This window comes from Rattus norvegicus, chromosome 2 (assembly GCF_036323735.1).
Source record: "Rattus norvegicus strain BN/NHsdMcwi chromosome 2, GRCr8, whole genome shotgun sequence".
In the NCBI taxonomy this organism is placed as follows: Eukaryota; Metazoa; Chordata; class Mammalia; order Rodentia; family Muridae; genus Rattus; species Rattus norvegicus.
The window spans coordinates 32,474,173-32,490,195 of NC_086020.1; the positions used below are offsets into that span (position 1 = coordinate 32,474,173).

Here is a 16,023-nt window from a genome sequence, read left to right on the forward strand (position 1 = left end):
GGCTCTGTCCCGCCTTCCCTGTGCCTGACCCCCGGGGCGGCGGTCCATTTGGTACGCTCCAAGATGGCGGCCCCCATGGTGCGGTGTGGGATGCTCCTGGCTCGGGGAATAGCTGCGTCTCGCCTTTCCTTGGCAGGTTGGTGGCTGCTGCCTTGGAGCAGTAGCTCCATTAGGCCTCTCATCACGCTGTTTATTGAATGAAGGGAGCGATAGCTTCCAAGAAGATCATAAATGCTTCTGGGATCCGGTTGCTAGAGAAGCCATGTAGGGTATTGGTTAGTGCAGAAAGGAAAAATAACTCATCTCCTTTAAGGCTAGTACCCGCCAATCCAAACTTTTGAAAAGTAGATGGCGGCTGTGGCATGAGGCTCTGCGTATGTCTTGTAAGTTTAATGTGTTAAACTAGTAGACTTTGTAGGGATCATGAAAAACCCGAATATATTCACTCATGGGGGTAGACAGTTTTCTTCCCCTGAGATTTCTTTGGAGGGTCATCAGGCAAAAGTTTTTCCTCACTGCTTCGTACTTGATAGTCCGAACCCTTGGTCTTCATCTCGTGAAAGAATTTTTCAATACTAGCCTCACTTTACCTAGTGACCTTGGTCACAACTTCTACCTGACTTTTGTTGTTGTTGTTGTTACAGTTTTCCACTAGTAGATAGACAAGTAGAGGACTTTGATGTCTTAGCTGAATCGCACATCACGCAAAGCCTTATTAGTGAACCTAATGGTGGGAAATATTTTAAAGTATTTAGAAAAGCCTAGTTTGTCGAGGTTACAACCTCATAGTCCTTGAAGATGTGCTAGATTACAGGAGTGAAATGAACTAACCACACTTAGATGTTTCCAGTGCTGTTTATTTTCAATCAGACTCCCCTTAACACCAGTTACAAAAAGAAAAGCAATACACACTTGCTCACACTCCTACCATTTAAAAACTTCATGGTTGGCCTCAAGAGTTTTCTAAAGATAAAGCGTTTGAACTACCTGTTTAAGAATGTTGCATTTCGTGCATTTGACAAGTTGATAGGAACAATATTTGGCACTAAAGTAAGAATGCTTTGTAGAGCTACTTAGCATATTTAATTGTGATTGATAGTAAATTCTTTGAAGTCTAATAAGACCCATGCTAGTAGATGAAGGAGAGAAGTTGGTTGATAATGGTTGGGACAACCATGCTAACAAAGAAGTGGAAATTACATAGAGCAACATGAGAAAACATCTACTTTGGCAGTTGGTTTCAGTTTAAACTGGTAAACATATGGTAAGCTATTCCAACATGGTAGCTGCTAGTACTCGTAGCTATTTAAATTTAAGTTGAAGATAAAATAAGATTAAAAACTAAGACTTTTTTACTGGCAGTTGGTGTTTTATGTGTTCAGTGGATCTACGTAGCTGGTGGATTTTGTCCTGAACAACTTAGAATATAGCATTTTCATTTCTCCAGAAAGTTTTTTGGACTCTGCATTAGACCATAGATGGAGGCTGTAAGAAGGCACTATACGTACATAGGACAGATTTGAGTATGTGTATAAATACCTTGACTTAAGCACACAGCTGTACAAATTCATGGCAGATCAGTCAGTATATGCAACACTTTGAGACTTCTAAATAGTCCTCTATGAAAAGAATACAGCTAAAATTATCAAAAGGGTGGAAGAAAAATGAACCGAGAGCAATGACAAAAAGACTTGGAAAGGACAGAGGAAGGAAGCCACTGGGTAGCATAATTAGAAGACAGTGAGACATTAGTGAGACCATAACTACCGTGCTGATAGGCGGTATTCCTTCATTCTGTGTATGTGAAAGATTCAGAGATGTTGTGCGATTTGCCCAGTTTTCCATTAGCATTTATTACTGGCAACACAACGGCTGAAAGTTAAATTGTGCTGCTAAAACTCATCTATTTCCACAGTCACATTTCCTTATTTTAAAAACAAAACAAACCAACAAAATGCTTGGAGACGGTTGATTAAAGGCACAAGTAGAGCCATATGTGGTGGTACATACCTTTAATTCCAACACTCAAGAGGCAGAGGCAGGAGGGTCTGAGTTCAAGGTCACCCTGGTCTATGGGGGAGTTACAGAACAGCCAGGGCGACAGAGAGAAACTCTGTTTCCAAAAAACTGAAACAAAAAGCCTAAAATAACAAGCAAATATATAAGGCTGTAGGAGCAAATATGTTTTCCACCAAATTTGAAGTTCTGGGTCCTTCAAAGTACTACAGAATTCCAAGGAGAAACATTCCTTTTACTGAAGATACTTAGTTTAGAGAATATTGTTGCTCCAAGGATATTGATCTAAGTAAGGGTAATCTTGGGAAACATTTTAAACACTCTAGTTTTAGAGGCAGGGTCTCACTATATAGGGCTGGTTGGCTAGAAACTGTATAGAGCAGGTTGGCCTTGAACTTACAGACACTCCAGCCTGACTAAGCAGATATTAGTGTGTGGAGAGGGATTGGGCAAGCTGAGACCCAAACCTGTGAGTCTGAAGTCAGTCTCTTACTCATGCAGATATGGTTTGAGTACTTTGTTGTTGCCCGCTTACTTGTCAGAGAAGCAGAGATCTGTCTGCCCTGTAGGCCTGCTGAGAGTCTTTCTGCTTTTTAATGAGATTCCTACATATAACTAAAGTTTAAGAGATCTTCCGGGGGCTGCGCATTTAGCTCAGTGGTAGAGCACAAGGCCCTGGGTTCGGTCCCCAGCTCCCCCCAAAAAAAAAGAAAAGAAAAGAAAAAAAAAAGAGATCTTCCACTTTGTTTCTGGTCCGTCTCCTTCTGTCTTTTGCTCTGGCCACAGAAATTCTTTGGTTGTAACATAATCGTACAGAAACTCAGTTCATACTCAGTACTGGAAAAACCTTTGATCTTTCTAGAAAGATGAGTTATTATTTTATTTTACTTTAAAAAAGTGTGTGTGTGCCTGTGTGTGTGTGTGTCTGTGTGTATGCATGCATGTGTGTGTATGCATGTGTGTATATGTGTGTGTTGAGTATGTGCATGTGCATGCATACATATACATGCTTGCATGCACATGCTCAAATGTGTGCATGTATGTAGAGGCTAGAAGTCAAAGCTAGGCCTCATCTCCAGTCACTGTTCACTGAGGTAGAACTCAGGTTGTACTCCTTGTGTGGTCTGTTATTTTTGCTGGGTGTCTGCCTTGTATTTTGGAGTTCTTTCCCTTCGCTTGGTTAAAGAATTCATAAGCAGTACCACTCACTCACTGAAAGTACACAGTTGTGCGATTCTCAGCGTTGTGCAAGCATCTTTACAACCAACTCAGAGTATGTTTTATCACACTCTGTATCTCTTGTTGCCAGTCACTCTCACCCCCTCAATCCCCATTCCCAGTTCTAGGTGACATGTGGCCTACTTCCTCTCTTCAGATTTCCCTATTCTGATGCTTCGTGTAAGTGGGACATAATTTGCGGCTGGTATCTTCTACCTAACGTAATGTTTTCAGGATTCTTATTCTTAAATTGCTAAATAGCATTCCATTACAATGACATACCAATTCTTGGTATATACTGCTCTTTGCTTTATACAAAATACCGATAAATATGCTAATCCAAGTCAAATGGAAATGTTTTCAGGATTGATAACCATAACACATCGAGTCAATGACAGCATAGTTTGACAGGCTATTTGGGATCTCAGAAGGACTTTAGAACTGAAAAGTGGGGCTGTAACTTGATAGTATAAATGACTTTCAGTTTAAAAGATGAGAAGGACCAGCATGTTCACCTGTGAAACTGTCATGGGGTCTTTTAGACTTTTCTGTGTTTTGCTGTGAAATGTGTGGTAGTCATTATAGTATCATGCTTGAATTTTAAAAATGCATGAGTTGATAGTTGCAAATACAACGGAAGTTGTAGTCAGTAAAGAAGATCTGCGAAACAGGCCTGCTGATCTGATTATCTCTCCCTCAGGTAAAAGATGCCTGCTCTCCGCAGCATACGTGGACAGCCACCAGTGGGAAGCAAGAGAGAAGGAGCAATGCCATCTGGGTAGGTTCTGCCATGCACTGTATGTGGTCACTCGACCTACCTCGTATCATACACTCACATGACACATGCATAAGATATCTCTGTGAGGGGCTGGAGGGATATCTCAGCGGTTAAGAACACTGACTGCTCCTCCAGAGGTCCTGAGTTCAAATCCCAGCAACCACATGGTGGCTCACAGCCATCTGTAAGGGAATCTGATGCCCTCTTCGGCTGTATCTTGAGATAGCTACAGTGTATTCATATAAATAAAATAAATCTTAAAAAAAAAAAAAAAAGATACCTCTACGATGATGTGGCTTAAAGAAGTACATTTTGGGGTTGGGGATTTAGCTCAGTGGTAGAGCGCTTGCCTAGGAAGCACAAGGCCCTGGGTTCGGTCCCCAGCTCCGAAAAAAAGAACCAAAAAAAAAAAAAAAAAAAAAAAAAAAAAGAAGTACATTTTAAGTCTTAAACAGAGTTCTGTCCACTTATGGAAGATCACCTCCGCTGTTCCCTGCGGCCTGAAACCGTCTTTGTTGTCCGCCTTGGTGTTGCACTGCACTGTAGTTTCCATGCAGCTTGTCTCTGTTTTATAGTGTCATTGCCAGGTGACAGATTTGGAAGCAAATTTGCAGTGTCATGGAAGCCACGAAAGGATAGTGAGCAGGAAGCTCATAGAACCCTCTGCTTCCCTTGTTCCTGTTTCACAGTTCAGGTTGCAAGCAGCCTTTCTTGTATAAATTACCAAGGCCTAAAAGAAGTCGCTGACCCTACAGGCGCATTTTCCAAATGCGCAAGCAGTGGCGACGGTGCGGAGTGAATAGGTGGGCGATGGGCTGAGACTGTCGCTGTGCGCATGTCTACCTGTGCTGACCTAGCACCTCCCACCACCCACCTGCGTGTGCTCAACTCCTCAGTTTCTCTGTGTTGTGTTAGATAAGAACAAAGCCCTCCCTGCGATGGACTCTTCTAGAAGAGCAGGGATGTAGCCTTTAGTTTGGCCACCTTTAGGATGCTTCAGAACATGGTCTCCTTTGAGAATGTGAGTTGAGGACTTGGCCAGCAGCTCTAGATGGGGTGTGTGGCCGGGGGCGGCCAAAGCAGAGCTAGGCAGGTTCTGAGGGTGTGTGATCAAGCCCTCCATAGGGAACTTAAAGCCTGACTCTCGCAGCCTTTAAATCAATACTTTATACCGTCTGGAGATTAAATTCAAAGGTAATACATTTTCTAAATGTAACACTTTAAAATGAAGCAGTTTGGTTTATAGTAGTACTCTGAAATGTAATTCAGAAGTCACTACACTCTCTCATTTTCTATGTACAGCCCTGACCCACAGGACAATGGGTATGGGCACAGATGTACTCTACTAGGGAAACCAGACATCACAGGTATCCCTAGAGTGACATTTTTACTTTAAAAATGGACAGTTTTTGATAAAGTTCTAAATAACTCAAATGTCCACTTATAGTCCATTGTTATAGTCAATTTAATGAAAAATATCTAGCTTATTTTTAAGTATGAAAGTGCTTTGTGTTCATGTGTTAAAACGAAATTAGTTCCATGAATTAGAAGCAGGTTTGAAAGTAGTAAAGGGTCTCTCGCTGAATGTGGAGGGGAGCTGGCACCAACAAATCCAGGCAAGCTCAGCACCTCGACCCCGCAGGAGTGGGCTGTAGGCCTGCACACAACCATTCTGGACTTTAGATGTGGGGACTGGGGACTCACACTCAGATTTTCACTCTTTTTTTTTTTTGGTTCTTTTTTTCGGAGCTGGGGACCGAACCCAGGGCCTTGCGCTTCCTAGGTAAGCGCTCTACCACTGAGCTAAATCCCCAGCCCCCAGATTTTCACTCTTACTCACTGGCCCATACCCTAGCCCCTAGAAGGACTTTTCAACCTACAAAAAATTATTGAGCTCCTCTCTACCTTTCGCCCATATTCACTTTTTGTTTTCATTTTGATGTTTTTGTTTTCTCATTCTAGTGTGTGTGCGTGCGTGCGTGCGTGTGTGTGTGTGTGTGTGTGTGTGTGTGTGTGCGCACGCCCTGTCAGAGAGGTGTGCACATGCTGTTTTTTAACTGAGATACTGTTTCACCCATCCTAGCCTTCAGTCTCAAATTCTTCAGTATACACACTCGTCATCTCCCACAGCACATTTATTGAGTTCATTCGTTAATGCTTTTTTTCTTGCTTTTTGTCACTTGACTTCAAAATGCCCCTTATCAAATTTTTTCCTCCTCTAATACAGGATGCATTCTGGGTTCATGTTGCATTTAAGTCAAGTGTTCTTAATTTGAAATTATTCCTTACCCTTTTTTATTCCTCAGGCCTTTCTCACCGTTCTTTACGGTTCAGTTGCAGTTTTGCTTCCCATGCACACTACTCTGTGGCAATGTGATCCTGTCTGGGTGTCTGATGCGGACACAGCTGGTGACTCTCCGCCTCCCCTACACACATCAGCTCCATGTCCTGGTCACATGAGTTCTCAGCTGCAACACTGGCGGGTGTTCTCGACTGGCAGGGAGACCTTTAACTTAACGATGGTGTCCTGCTGCATCTCAAGTCTTCCCGTAGGTTTTCTTTCCGTCCATGCCTGAGTCAGTCTACACCTAAAGGTTGCAGAGTGGCGATTCTCCACCTCCTACTTGCCCTGCCTATTTACTAGTTGGCACCAGTGTGTTCCCCTTAGGCCGCAGACCTCGCTTCCTTTCCTGTTTCCTTCTCATGTATCTGTGGTCATACTTTGTGTTGACGGTTGTTGATTGCTGGGATTTTCCCCACTGGTTCATTGCTGTCATTATTTGGAGTCTAGTGTCCCATGCTGCCTGGCCAATATATTTTCCCAGTTTATTTTCCATGTCCTCTTTCTCACCACTTGCTTCCTTCTTGCTTAACAGTGTGTTCTAGGCTTAGTACCTTCCCTTCCCTAGCCTGGACTCAGCCCTTCCTTGGGAATGCTCGTGAGTTGTATTAGAAACAGGAGCTAGGCATTAGATGTCATTGATTCTTACCCAATAGCTCAAATTCCCATTCATCTGCACGGGGTTTTCCCTGGCTTTGCTGTGGTCTCCTTTCTATGGTTAGAGCTCGGTTCCCAACAGAGGCAGGGCTTTGTGGGGAGTCATAGCATTGCATGTTATACAATATCTTCTATCTAGAAAGTAGCAGCTCTCTGGTCATCGTGAAAGTTAAAAATAATCTATGCATACGTTAAGATGTCCTCTGAATTCAGTTATTCTTCTCTTAGAAGCCATGCACTCGGATAATTCTAATGTGGCTTCAAATAGCTATATAGCAAAGATCGTTCTCATGTGCCATATGTGAATAAATCCACAGTGCTATGGAACTATAAATAAAGGAGTGATGCATTCTGGGAAAGCTTATGGTTAAACATTTCCCTAGGTATGGAGGAAAGATGAGGAAATGGGGCCAGCCACTGTTGGTGTCTTGTGTTAGGTGCAGTTAGATCATTTAGACATATGGGCACAAACCTAAAGGGCTTTGTCCTGGTCACATGAATAAGTTTGCCAAAAAGTACGATGATAATCTGTTACACATAAATATCACAGGGAGCCAATTGTCTCTTCCGTGTTGAGACCAGTGCTTGAGTAAATTACCAGTCATTGCTGCCCCTCTGCCTCCAGTCAGAACTGTTTTCCTACTCTGTAGCTTGTCTTGTGCCTTCCCGCAGTAGCATGATGTGGATTCTGCACCCAAGGCTGGCAACTGGGTTTGTGTCCGGATGTCACCACTGTCCATGTCTATAGTTATGTTAGGGATGATTGATGTCTGCCTAGTTCCTAAACATTCATCCTAGAAATATGTGGAATGGATGAGTCCCTGGGTCCCTCTGTATGTCTCTCTGTATATTTGATGTGAAGTAAAGTTTGGAATTCAGACTGCCTGGAAGAAAACGGAGCCTTCGGAGGCTGTACGTTTTTCCCATTGTGTAACTGCTACCTCCTCTGGTTCATAGATGCACATTTTTCTGCATAGCATGACTGCTTGAGTTTGCTAGGGTTGAGCTCTGATTCTGAGCAGGGCTCCAGGTGCTCCTTTCCTGCATTTCCGCAGGTCAGGCAGTAGATGGCAGTGTGGTCCTTGCGAGAAACGCCCTTCCGTCTGTGCTGAGGCGCGGGAGAGCGTGCGCTCATGTGGAGCGCGGTGATTGGATATCGCTCTGGGAGTGCTGTGAGGTGCTCGGGTCGGGTTCGCTGATTGGAGGAGGGAGGAGGGCCGATATGAGGCATTTGCTCCTGTGGCCCTCATTGGCGCCGCTGCGGGTGTGGCGTTCTTGGCTCCGCCCGCCGTCCCCGGAGAGGGCTGTTTCAGGGGTGCCTAGGATCCTTGAGCATTAAAATGCTGCCTCTATTTTCTTGAAAGCTACTTGTTGCATTGTCTTGTGCATTCAGAAAGGCAGATCCTATGCAGTGAATTATCACAAAGTGAGCACACCTGCATAGGAGGCTGGAGCATCCTTCCCGCTCTGGAGACTGGGTTGTCTTTCCTGGCTTTCTTCAGAGACACCCGAAATTCTGATTTGCAACACCAGAGGCTGCTTTCTAAAAGCAGTTTAGCACTTTACACGAGAAAGTGTAAAACAGGAAAGTAGACAATGCTGTAAAGAATCCCCAGCATCCGCCATCTGCTTTCGGCTGTTATCAGCTTATGTCTGCTCCCCTTCCTAATCCTTTGGACTGTTTTGAAGCAGATCCTGCGCGCGCGCGCGCGCGCGCGCGCGTGTGTGTGTGTGTGTGTGTGTGTTATAATTAAAAAAGATAAGACTTTTTTTTTTTTTGGTTCTTTTTTTTCGGAGCTGGGGACCGAACCCAGGGCCTTGCGCTTCCTCTGTAAGCGCTCTACCACTGAGCTAAATCCCCAGCCCAAGATAAGACATTTTTAAAGCCATTGTTGTATATAAAGGTATATGAAATAATCAGCTTCTGTTACTGTTTTTTGTTTGTTTGTTTGTTTGTTTTTGTTTTTTTGGGAGGGACCAGGTCTCACCTTGTAAGCCTTGGTAGTCAGGAGGACCTTGAACTCAGAGATCCACCTACCTCTGCCTCCCCCGGATTGAGTGTGTGCACCACCACACCTGACCGATTTCTGGTATTCTTATAAACATACTTTTAATGCTCTAATTGAACAAGGAACCAACTGAATCACACAGATACAGTTGTGCTTTCTCTTGACTCTTTAATAAAAAAAAAATTGTAGAAACATGGGAGTAAACCAGATTCAACAGTATTAGTTCGAGTTCATCTATATGCTGTACCCCTCTATCAGATTGCTGCCACCCAGTCATTTTATATGTATTTTGATATGTACCTTCAAAGTCGATTTTTAAAGAAAACTATAATGGCATCCTTAAACACTGCATGTTCCCATTTCATCATGTGTTAAACATGCGTTCTTCACTCACAGAGGACTTACGTGTCACATCCCGCATGACACACTCACATGTCCCGCTTGCGAAAACTCACTTTCGTAGAGCATCTCACACTCTTGATTTGCAGATTGCATCGTTCTGCTGGTGATGAATGTGTCTAGTTTCCCATCTGTCCTAGCTGTAAAAAATAATATGATCGGGTTCGGGGCTTATTTTATTTGTTGTTATTGTTTTTTCCATGGTTGGTGGTCTAGTTGGACTTATTTTTGGTCATTTTGTTTGTGGTTAGTCTTATCCCTTGTTATTAATGTTGTTTTTGCTTTTATTTTTGTTGTCATGGGTTGGAAGAATCAAGATTGTTAGGAGGTCCTCACAGCCTGACTCTAGGGTCCACACGGCCCAGAGCCTCATAGTTTTTCCTACAGATCTAGGAGGGCTCAGCCCACCATTTGTGTCACGGGCCGACTGTTGTCCTTTTCCGTGGTTACTGCAGCTTTAGCCCTTGACCAAAGAGCCAGGTAGTGGTTTCTGGGTACTTGGTTTTGGCTGCTTGTTACTTAGTGGCTTAAGAGAGATGATACGTTACAACATGGAGCTGAGTGGAGGAAAAGGCTGCAGGAACAAACCCAAGGTCAAGTTTCAGAAAACACCAGCTGCAGTTGAGTATGGGTGGAGAGCTCAAGGCCTGGATCCCCCCCACGTCCTCCCCCAATGCCCACACCCCCTCCATCCCTGCCTCAGCCTCCTGCCTGAGGAAATGTATAGTGCAGTCATCTCTACCCAAGTGGTCTCTCCAGGCCCTGGGGTGGTAGAACACTGGAGAGTCGTGCAGAAGGCAAACGGGCTTTTCCAGTTTTAATTCAAAGTGGAATGTTACAGTGTACTTTATTCCTGCCTCGCTGAGCAATCATTTTCCACAGAACAGTAGCAGGTGGTGATGGACTGCAGCCTGGAGGGCTCTCTGAGAGTGCTATTTGGGGAGTTAAATTCCCTTAGATACAGCGAGACGCTTTCTTGAGGCATGTTCCTATGATGGGCACACCTCCTGCCTAGACAGTTTTGAGTTTAGGTGAGTGAGTTTATGGAGTCCCAGCTCCTACCTGCTGTATGCCTCAGGGCATCTGTCTTAGTTGACAGGGAAGTATGCTCGGGGACAGGTGGGAGCCTGGTGGGGTGTGGGAAAGCCGCTCAGTCACCTGACTGCAGAGAGGCTCCTCTCCCCTTCTCCTGCTTCAGCTAGAAGGGAATGGGTCTTACATTACCCCATCCCACTGGTATGGAAGTTAGATCCTCTATTTCTGTTTTTTTTTTTTTTTTAAAGATTATTGTCCTTCTTCTAAGGTAATTACTTAACTTAAATTCTAACGCTTACCACTTTATCCTTTAGAATAGCATACACACACACACACACACACACACACACACACACACACAGAGGCACACAAAGAAAAAGTGATACACTATGCTATTGTCCAATACTAAAGCTTTATCTTTCAAAACATTATATTTAAGCTGCTCTCTGGGCCCCTTTATTTACTCTCAGTTCTTACATCTCAAGTCATCTCTGAACAGCACCTACTTAACTGGACCTCTGAAGACTTCCTTAGCACTGCTGCAATACTGTTTGCATTCCTTGTCTCTACTCTGTCCCCTGTCTAAGTGTAAACACTGCCTGCTAGTGTTCATTCTGTCCCTTCCCTCATCCAGTTCTATTTCTGCCTTTCGATGCTATGCTCAAACCAAACCAAACCAAACCAAAACCCTCTCCTGGTAGAGTTAAGGTCCTTGGTTTGTTTAGAAGTTTTGGTTTGGTTTTCCTTTGTAAGTAGCTCCTAATTTTCCCCCTAGCTCTTTTTAAGATGACCCCATTCTCCCATTTCACAATGACACAGAATCTGTTTGTTGGGCTTATATGTGCAGAAGACTCTCTTTTATTATTAATCCTGAAACGCTCTCAGGAGACAGCTGGTTTGGTAAAGTGCTTGCTGAGAAAGCCCAAGGACCCAAGGGTGATCCCCCAGCACCTAATGAAGCCAGATGGGGAGTGGGCGGGGACAGGGCGGGGCCGGAAAGAAAGGATGATCCCCAGCACTGAGGGAGCCGGGTGAGTGGTGGGGCAGAGCAGGGCTGGAGAGATGACTCTGCCTAGGAGCATTGGCTGCTCTTGCTGGTGGGTTTGGCTCCCAGCAGCCACCTGTAACTCTCACAGGACCTGACACCCTCTTCTGACATCAGGTACTGCAAGCACATGGTGTACATATGGCTATGTGACCATGCAGGTAAAACACTACACAGAAAATTAATCTTTTTTAAAAAAAGATCCAGGTGTGATGGTGCCTGCCTGGATTGCCAACACCGGGGAGGAAGAAACACACAGACCCCCGGGTGTCACCGAGAGCAAGTTCACTGTAATTGGCGAGCCCCAGACACATGCACAGTACCTGAGGAACTGAGTGAAACCACAGCTGACCTGTGGCCCCCATACACATTCACAGGCCGTGTGTGCATGCGTGTGCACGTGCATGTGTTTTTCTATTACATGTCACCTCACCTCATTCTCTTGGTACTCTTGGAAATTAAATTTCTCTCAGAAGTCATTCTGTTTTCAGTGTCTCTTAGTGTCGCCCTTCTCATACTACTTCCTTGCTTTCTGTGTAATTTCACTTCTGCCTGGTTTTTAGTTCCCTAGTTCTCACTTACGTCTAACCTTTTTAACTCACTGCTTGCTTGCTTGCTTGCTTGCTTTTTGAGACAGACTGATGACACACAGCATAGGCTGGCCTGAAACTCGTGGTTCTTCTTGCTTCAGACTCCAGGTGCTGGGAATATGGACATATGCCTGTTTTTATCTCCTGTTCTGTCCCACCTTCCCTTGCTTTTGAGTTTTGTTGCAGTATTTACATAAAAACAAACCATGCCTAAAGCATACAGTTTAATAAGTTTTGACAAATGTGGAGCTGTGTATGACTGTACTTGTCATAGTCTGGTGACCCGCAAAGGCAGTGACTCTAGTCCTTTAATACCCGTGCTCCTTTCTGCCCCTCACCCCGGCCCCCAGGAGGGGATTCGTGTGCTTCTTGTGGTCCAGTTTGCCATTCCTAGGTTTTGTGTAGAGGAGCACCTCTTTGAATAAAATGCTTACCCTGGCATACTTGGGATCACCAAGAAGACATGCAAATGTCAAGGCTGCAGGGGCACCAGAGCTCACTTGTGTGGGATCCTCAAGAACATTGGTCCTTGTTCCAGTTTCTCCTTACGCCAGCAGCGCCAACCTAACTGAACCCCAGAGCCTCCTAAGCAGCTCCCCCTCTTACAGAGCCCTGAGTTTTCTCTGACCACCAGTTACTCAAACCAAAGGTCCCTGCACAGCAGCTCGCTGATTGCCTGGGGCGACTAACCCTGTAGTTATTCCCTCAAGTTCTGCAAGTGTGAGTGCCCTTGTGGCCCCGGCAATTGTATTTACCTTCTTCAAAGCTCAGTTTTATTTTTATGGTAAAAAGAGTCATTAAAGCAGTATAGTTCATCACATTCCAGAAATAGTATTTTTTTTTATTGTCTGTGGGCTTAGACACCACGCCCAGACCCTGCCTGCTCCGCAGGTTGTTCTTACGCAGTACACCTTCTTCTCCACTGGCTGCACCATCAGCTGCTGGGTCTGTTGGAGGCCCTGGTTCCCTACAGAGCCAGAGAAAATGACCCTTACTCTGGTGGCAGGCCTAGAAATCCAGTCTTAAACCCGTGGGAGCTCACTCCATCATAAAAAGTCCTTAGAGCCTCCGTGCTGTTGCTGTTTTCAGACAAGAACGCTTTAATACTATCTTGTGTTTCATCTTCCGAATGTATTTCCACATCGTGTAGTGGGAAATTCTGCTAAGTGAAGAGTTCGCATTTCAGGTCCATTTTCCCGTAGTATTTGTTGTCCTCCACAGCCGTCAGCTTCAGTGAGTGTCCTGGGGAGCAGAGAACCTTCCAAAACAGTGTCTTTGGCACAGCCCATTGAGCAGAACTTGGGCATCTGTTGGCCCCTCACTAAAGCATGAAGTGTGACTTTGGCTGTGGAAGCCACCATCCAGGAGCCTGTGGCGCTGGCCCTCCATATGCTGCAGCTGCCCTGCTTTCCTGGCCCTCCTGCCCTTCCCTGTTTTCTGCCTCATTCATCACAGCAGCTCAGTGATGTGGGGTGATTGGTCAGGTGGTGTGTTTGCAGCAAACCTCTCTGAGGTGCAGTATGTAAATGTTATTCATCAGGCGGGGGTTCTGCAGCTGCTGTCCTCTTAGAAGCCCAGGCCAATTCCAATCACCAAAGACGCCTTGGTGTGAAGATTCAGATAGAATCTGGTTACCATGCTTAGCGGTAGTCAGCGAGCTGTCTCAGTCCTGTGATGGCGAGGCGCTGTGCATACTTGTGAAAAGGACAAGGGAAAGAGCCTTGCAGGCCATTTTAACTAGGCCAGTAGCTCCTGATCCTGGCTCTTTATGTATGTGTGTGTAAATTTTGAATAAAAGGAGGTGATTCTTCATAGTGATCATTCCCATAAGAATGGTCCTAATTATAGACTTGGTAACATGAGTATCTAATTATGAGCAAGTGCACTTGACAATATTATTGATCCCTGATAGGGAAGGGTTTTAAGGATCTGTTTGTGGGTTTTACAGATGCTGTAATCACCTGTTTCAATACTTTTAAGATAGTCATTAATAAAGGCCATTTATAACAAGTCATGTTTTAGGAGTTCTGCCAAGTTGCTTTTCCATGGTTGCTTGCTCTAAGTCAGGAACCATGTCCCTGAGGCAGGAAGATAAATAGTTGACTGTGCAATAAGAAGTTGCCAGTGAACAGGTGTCAGTTGAGTGTCTCTGAATGTCTCAGGATTTGCTACTTACGTTACAGTAAGAAAACCTGAGAGGTGTACCCATTTATTCCTTAGCCTTTCTTCCTTTGATTCCCGCCTCTAGATATTTCCAGAGTGCTTTTCACAGAACTGTCCTGTAAACTGAGTGTAGGTCGGTGAATTCAGTTCTTCCCTGACACTTCTACTGTAAGGGCAGGAGGGATCATCTCATATGGGTATTTGTGGTTAATAGAAAATACTTTGGTTCAGAAAGGGAGTAACAGGATCTGAACTATGTTTAAAAGCCTCCCTCAGTCTGCTTGCTTGACAGAACCTCAATTCTAAGGGTAAGGTAATTACATGTATGTTTGCGTGCATGATGCTGGCTGCATGTGCACACTTGTGCATGTGTGGGTGTAGGCAAGAGGATAGCCTCAAGTTTTTTTCACGTTTCATGTTTGTTTTGAGAGAAGGGTGCTCACTGGTCTGGTGCTCAGCAAGTTAGCTGGCTGGCTTCTCAGACCCCCCGTGGCCTGCTCAGCAGTGGGATCATTAGCTCATGCCACCATGACTGGCTTTTTACATGTGTGCTGATGATCAAACTTCATGCTTGCTTGGCAAACACTTTACCAACTGACCTATCCTCTAGACCCTTTAATAGTTACTAAAGCGTGGTCAAGAAATAAGAGATTAGAAGCCTAGCAATGGAGCTGATGAAATAAATATGTATATATTCAAATCTGGAGCCTATAGGTGTTGCTGACCAGTTATGTAGTATGAGAAACGGTGGGATGAAAGATAACTCCTGCTTTCTCAGCCAGCCAGCCGTCTCTTTGGACTGGTAGGGAGAGCATATTTAGAGAGGACATTTGAAGAATTTAGAGGACATGCAGCTGAAAAGCCTATTGAACACACAAATGGAGATAGACTGGAAATGCAGGTCTGGAGTCAGAGGCCAGAATCGGGGTAGATGTCTATACGCAGACTGACTGTGAGACTAGAGCTGTGAAAGGGACTACTATCACGTAGCACCTTAACCCAGGCCTGAAGCCATAGCAGACTCCACTACTGAGAGTTGGGCATTCCAGGGTCAAGAGACAGAAAGAAAAGACAATCCTAATGGAGCCTGAGAAATGGTGGGGTGCGGATGAGCAGATAAATATTTCCTCAAGGATCTCTAGATGGAGAGATCAAATGAGGACAGAGTTAGCACTGGCCTGGTAGATTTGATACAAGGATAGTGCTCTCTTAATTATCTCTCCATCAAAATGGGATACAGTCATGAGCCTGAGAGTGCGGGGAGACAGTACTGTTAACTTGAGAAACAGTGAGGCGATGTGACAAGCCGTTCGGAGTGTGCATCACCTGGAGCCAAGGTGAGTTTAGGGTCCGTGATGAGTGGGACGTCACCCATTCCAAGTGTCCTAAGGGTGGTCTGTTGAGGGGAGCCAACACCTGGGCGGTGGAGACTCCTAATCAGGAAGGAGAGGCAGGGGCTTTTCTGCTTTAGTTAGCAAATACAGGAGAGTCTCTTGGTAAATGACCATTATAAACCTTTGGCGTGGCTACCATATGTGACTGGTGTACACTGCTAGGGATAAGAGGTGGTGACAGCTCCCTGGGCTTGCCTCTCACCTGGTTCCTTTTCCTACAGACTGACAGACCTCATGCTTTGTGTTTCCTTACAGAGGAACCTTATCGATCCATTTTTTTAAGAGCTAAATTTGTACTTTTTAAATTATTATAACCTAGTTCAACCAGTTACTGAAAACTGTGTCCTCAGTGTCTGAAAAGGAGCAGGAGTGAGCATC

At 44.7% G+C, this 16,023-nt stretch overlaps 1 protein-coding gene across 3 annotated transcripts in view; it reads left to right on the top strand.

The window, feature by feature from the left end:
* The first annotated feature begins 5 nt into the window (after positions 1 to 5).
* The window catches only part of Mrps27 (mitochondrial ribosomal protein S27), a 68,564-nt gene continuing 52,546 nt past the window's right edge, over positions 6 to 16,023 (top strand). For 2 of the 3 annotated variants that reach the window (NM_001199192.1, NM_001108543.2), the window contains exons 1-2: positions 32 to 136; positions 3,935 to 4,012. In NM_001199192.1, the coding sequence (NP_001186121.1) occupies positions 64 to 136; positions 3,935 to 4,012 (151 nt within the window). In that variant the 5' untranslated portion in view covers positions 32 to 63. Of the gene's footprint in view, positions 137 to 3,934; positions 4,013 to 16,023 lie in introns of all 3 variants that reach the window. The other variant, XM_039102541.1, reaches the window with a different exon arrangement.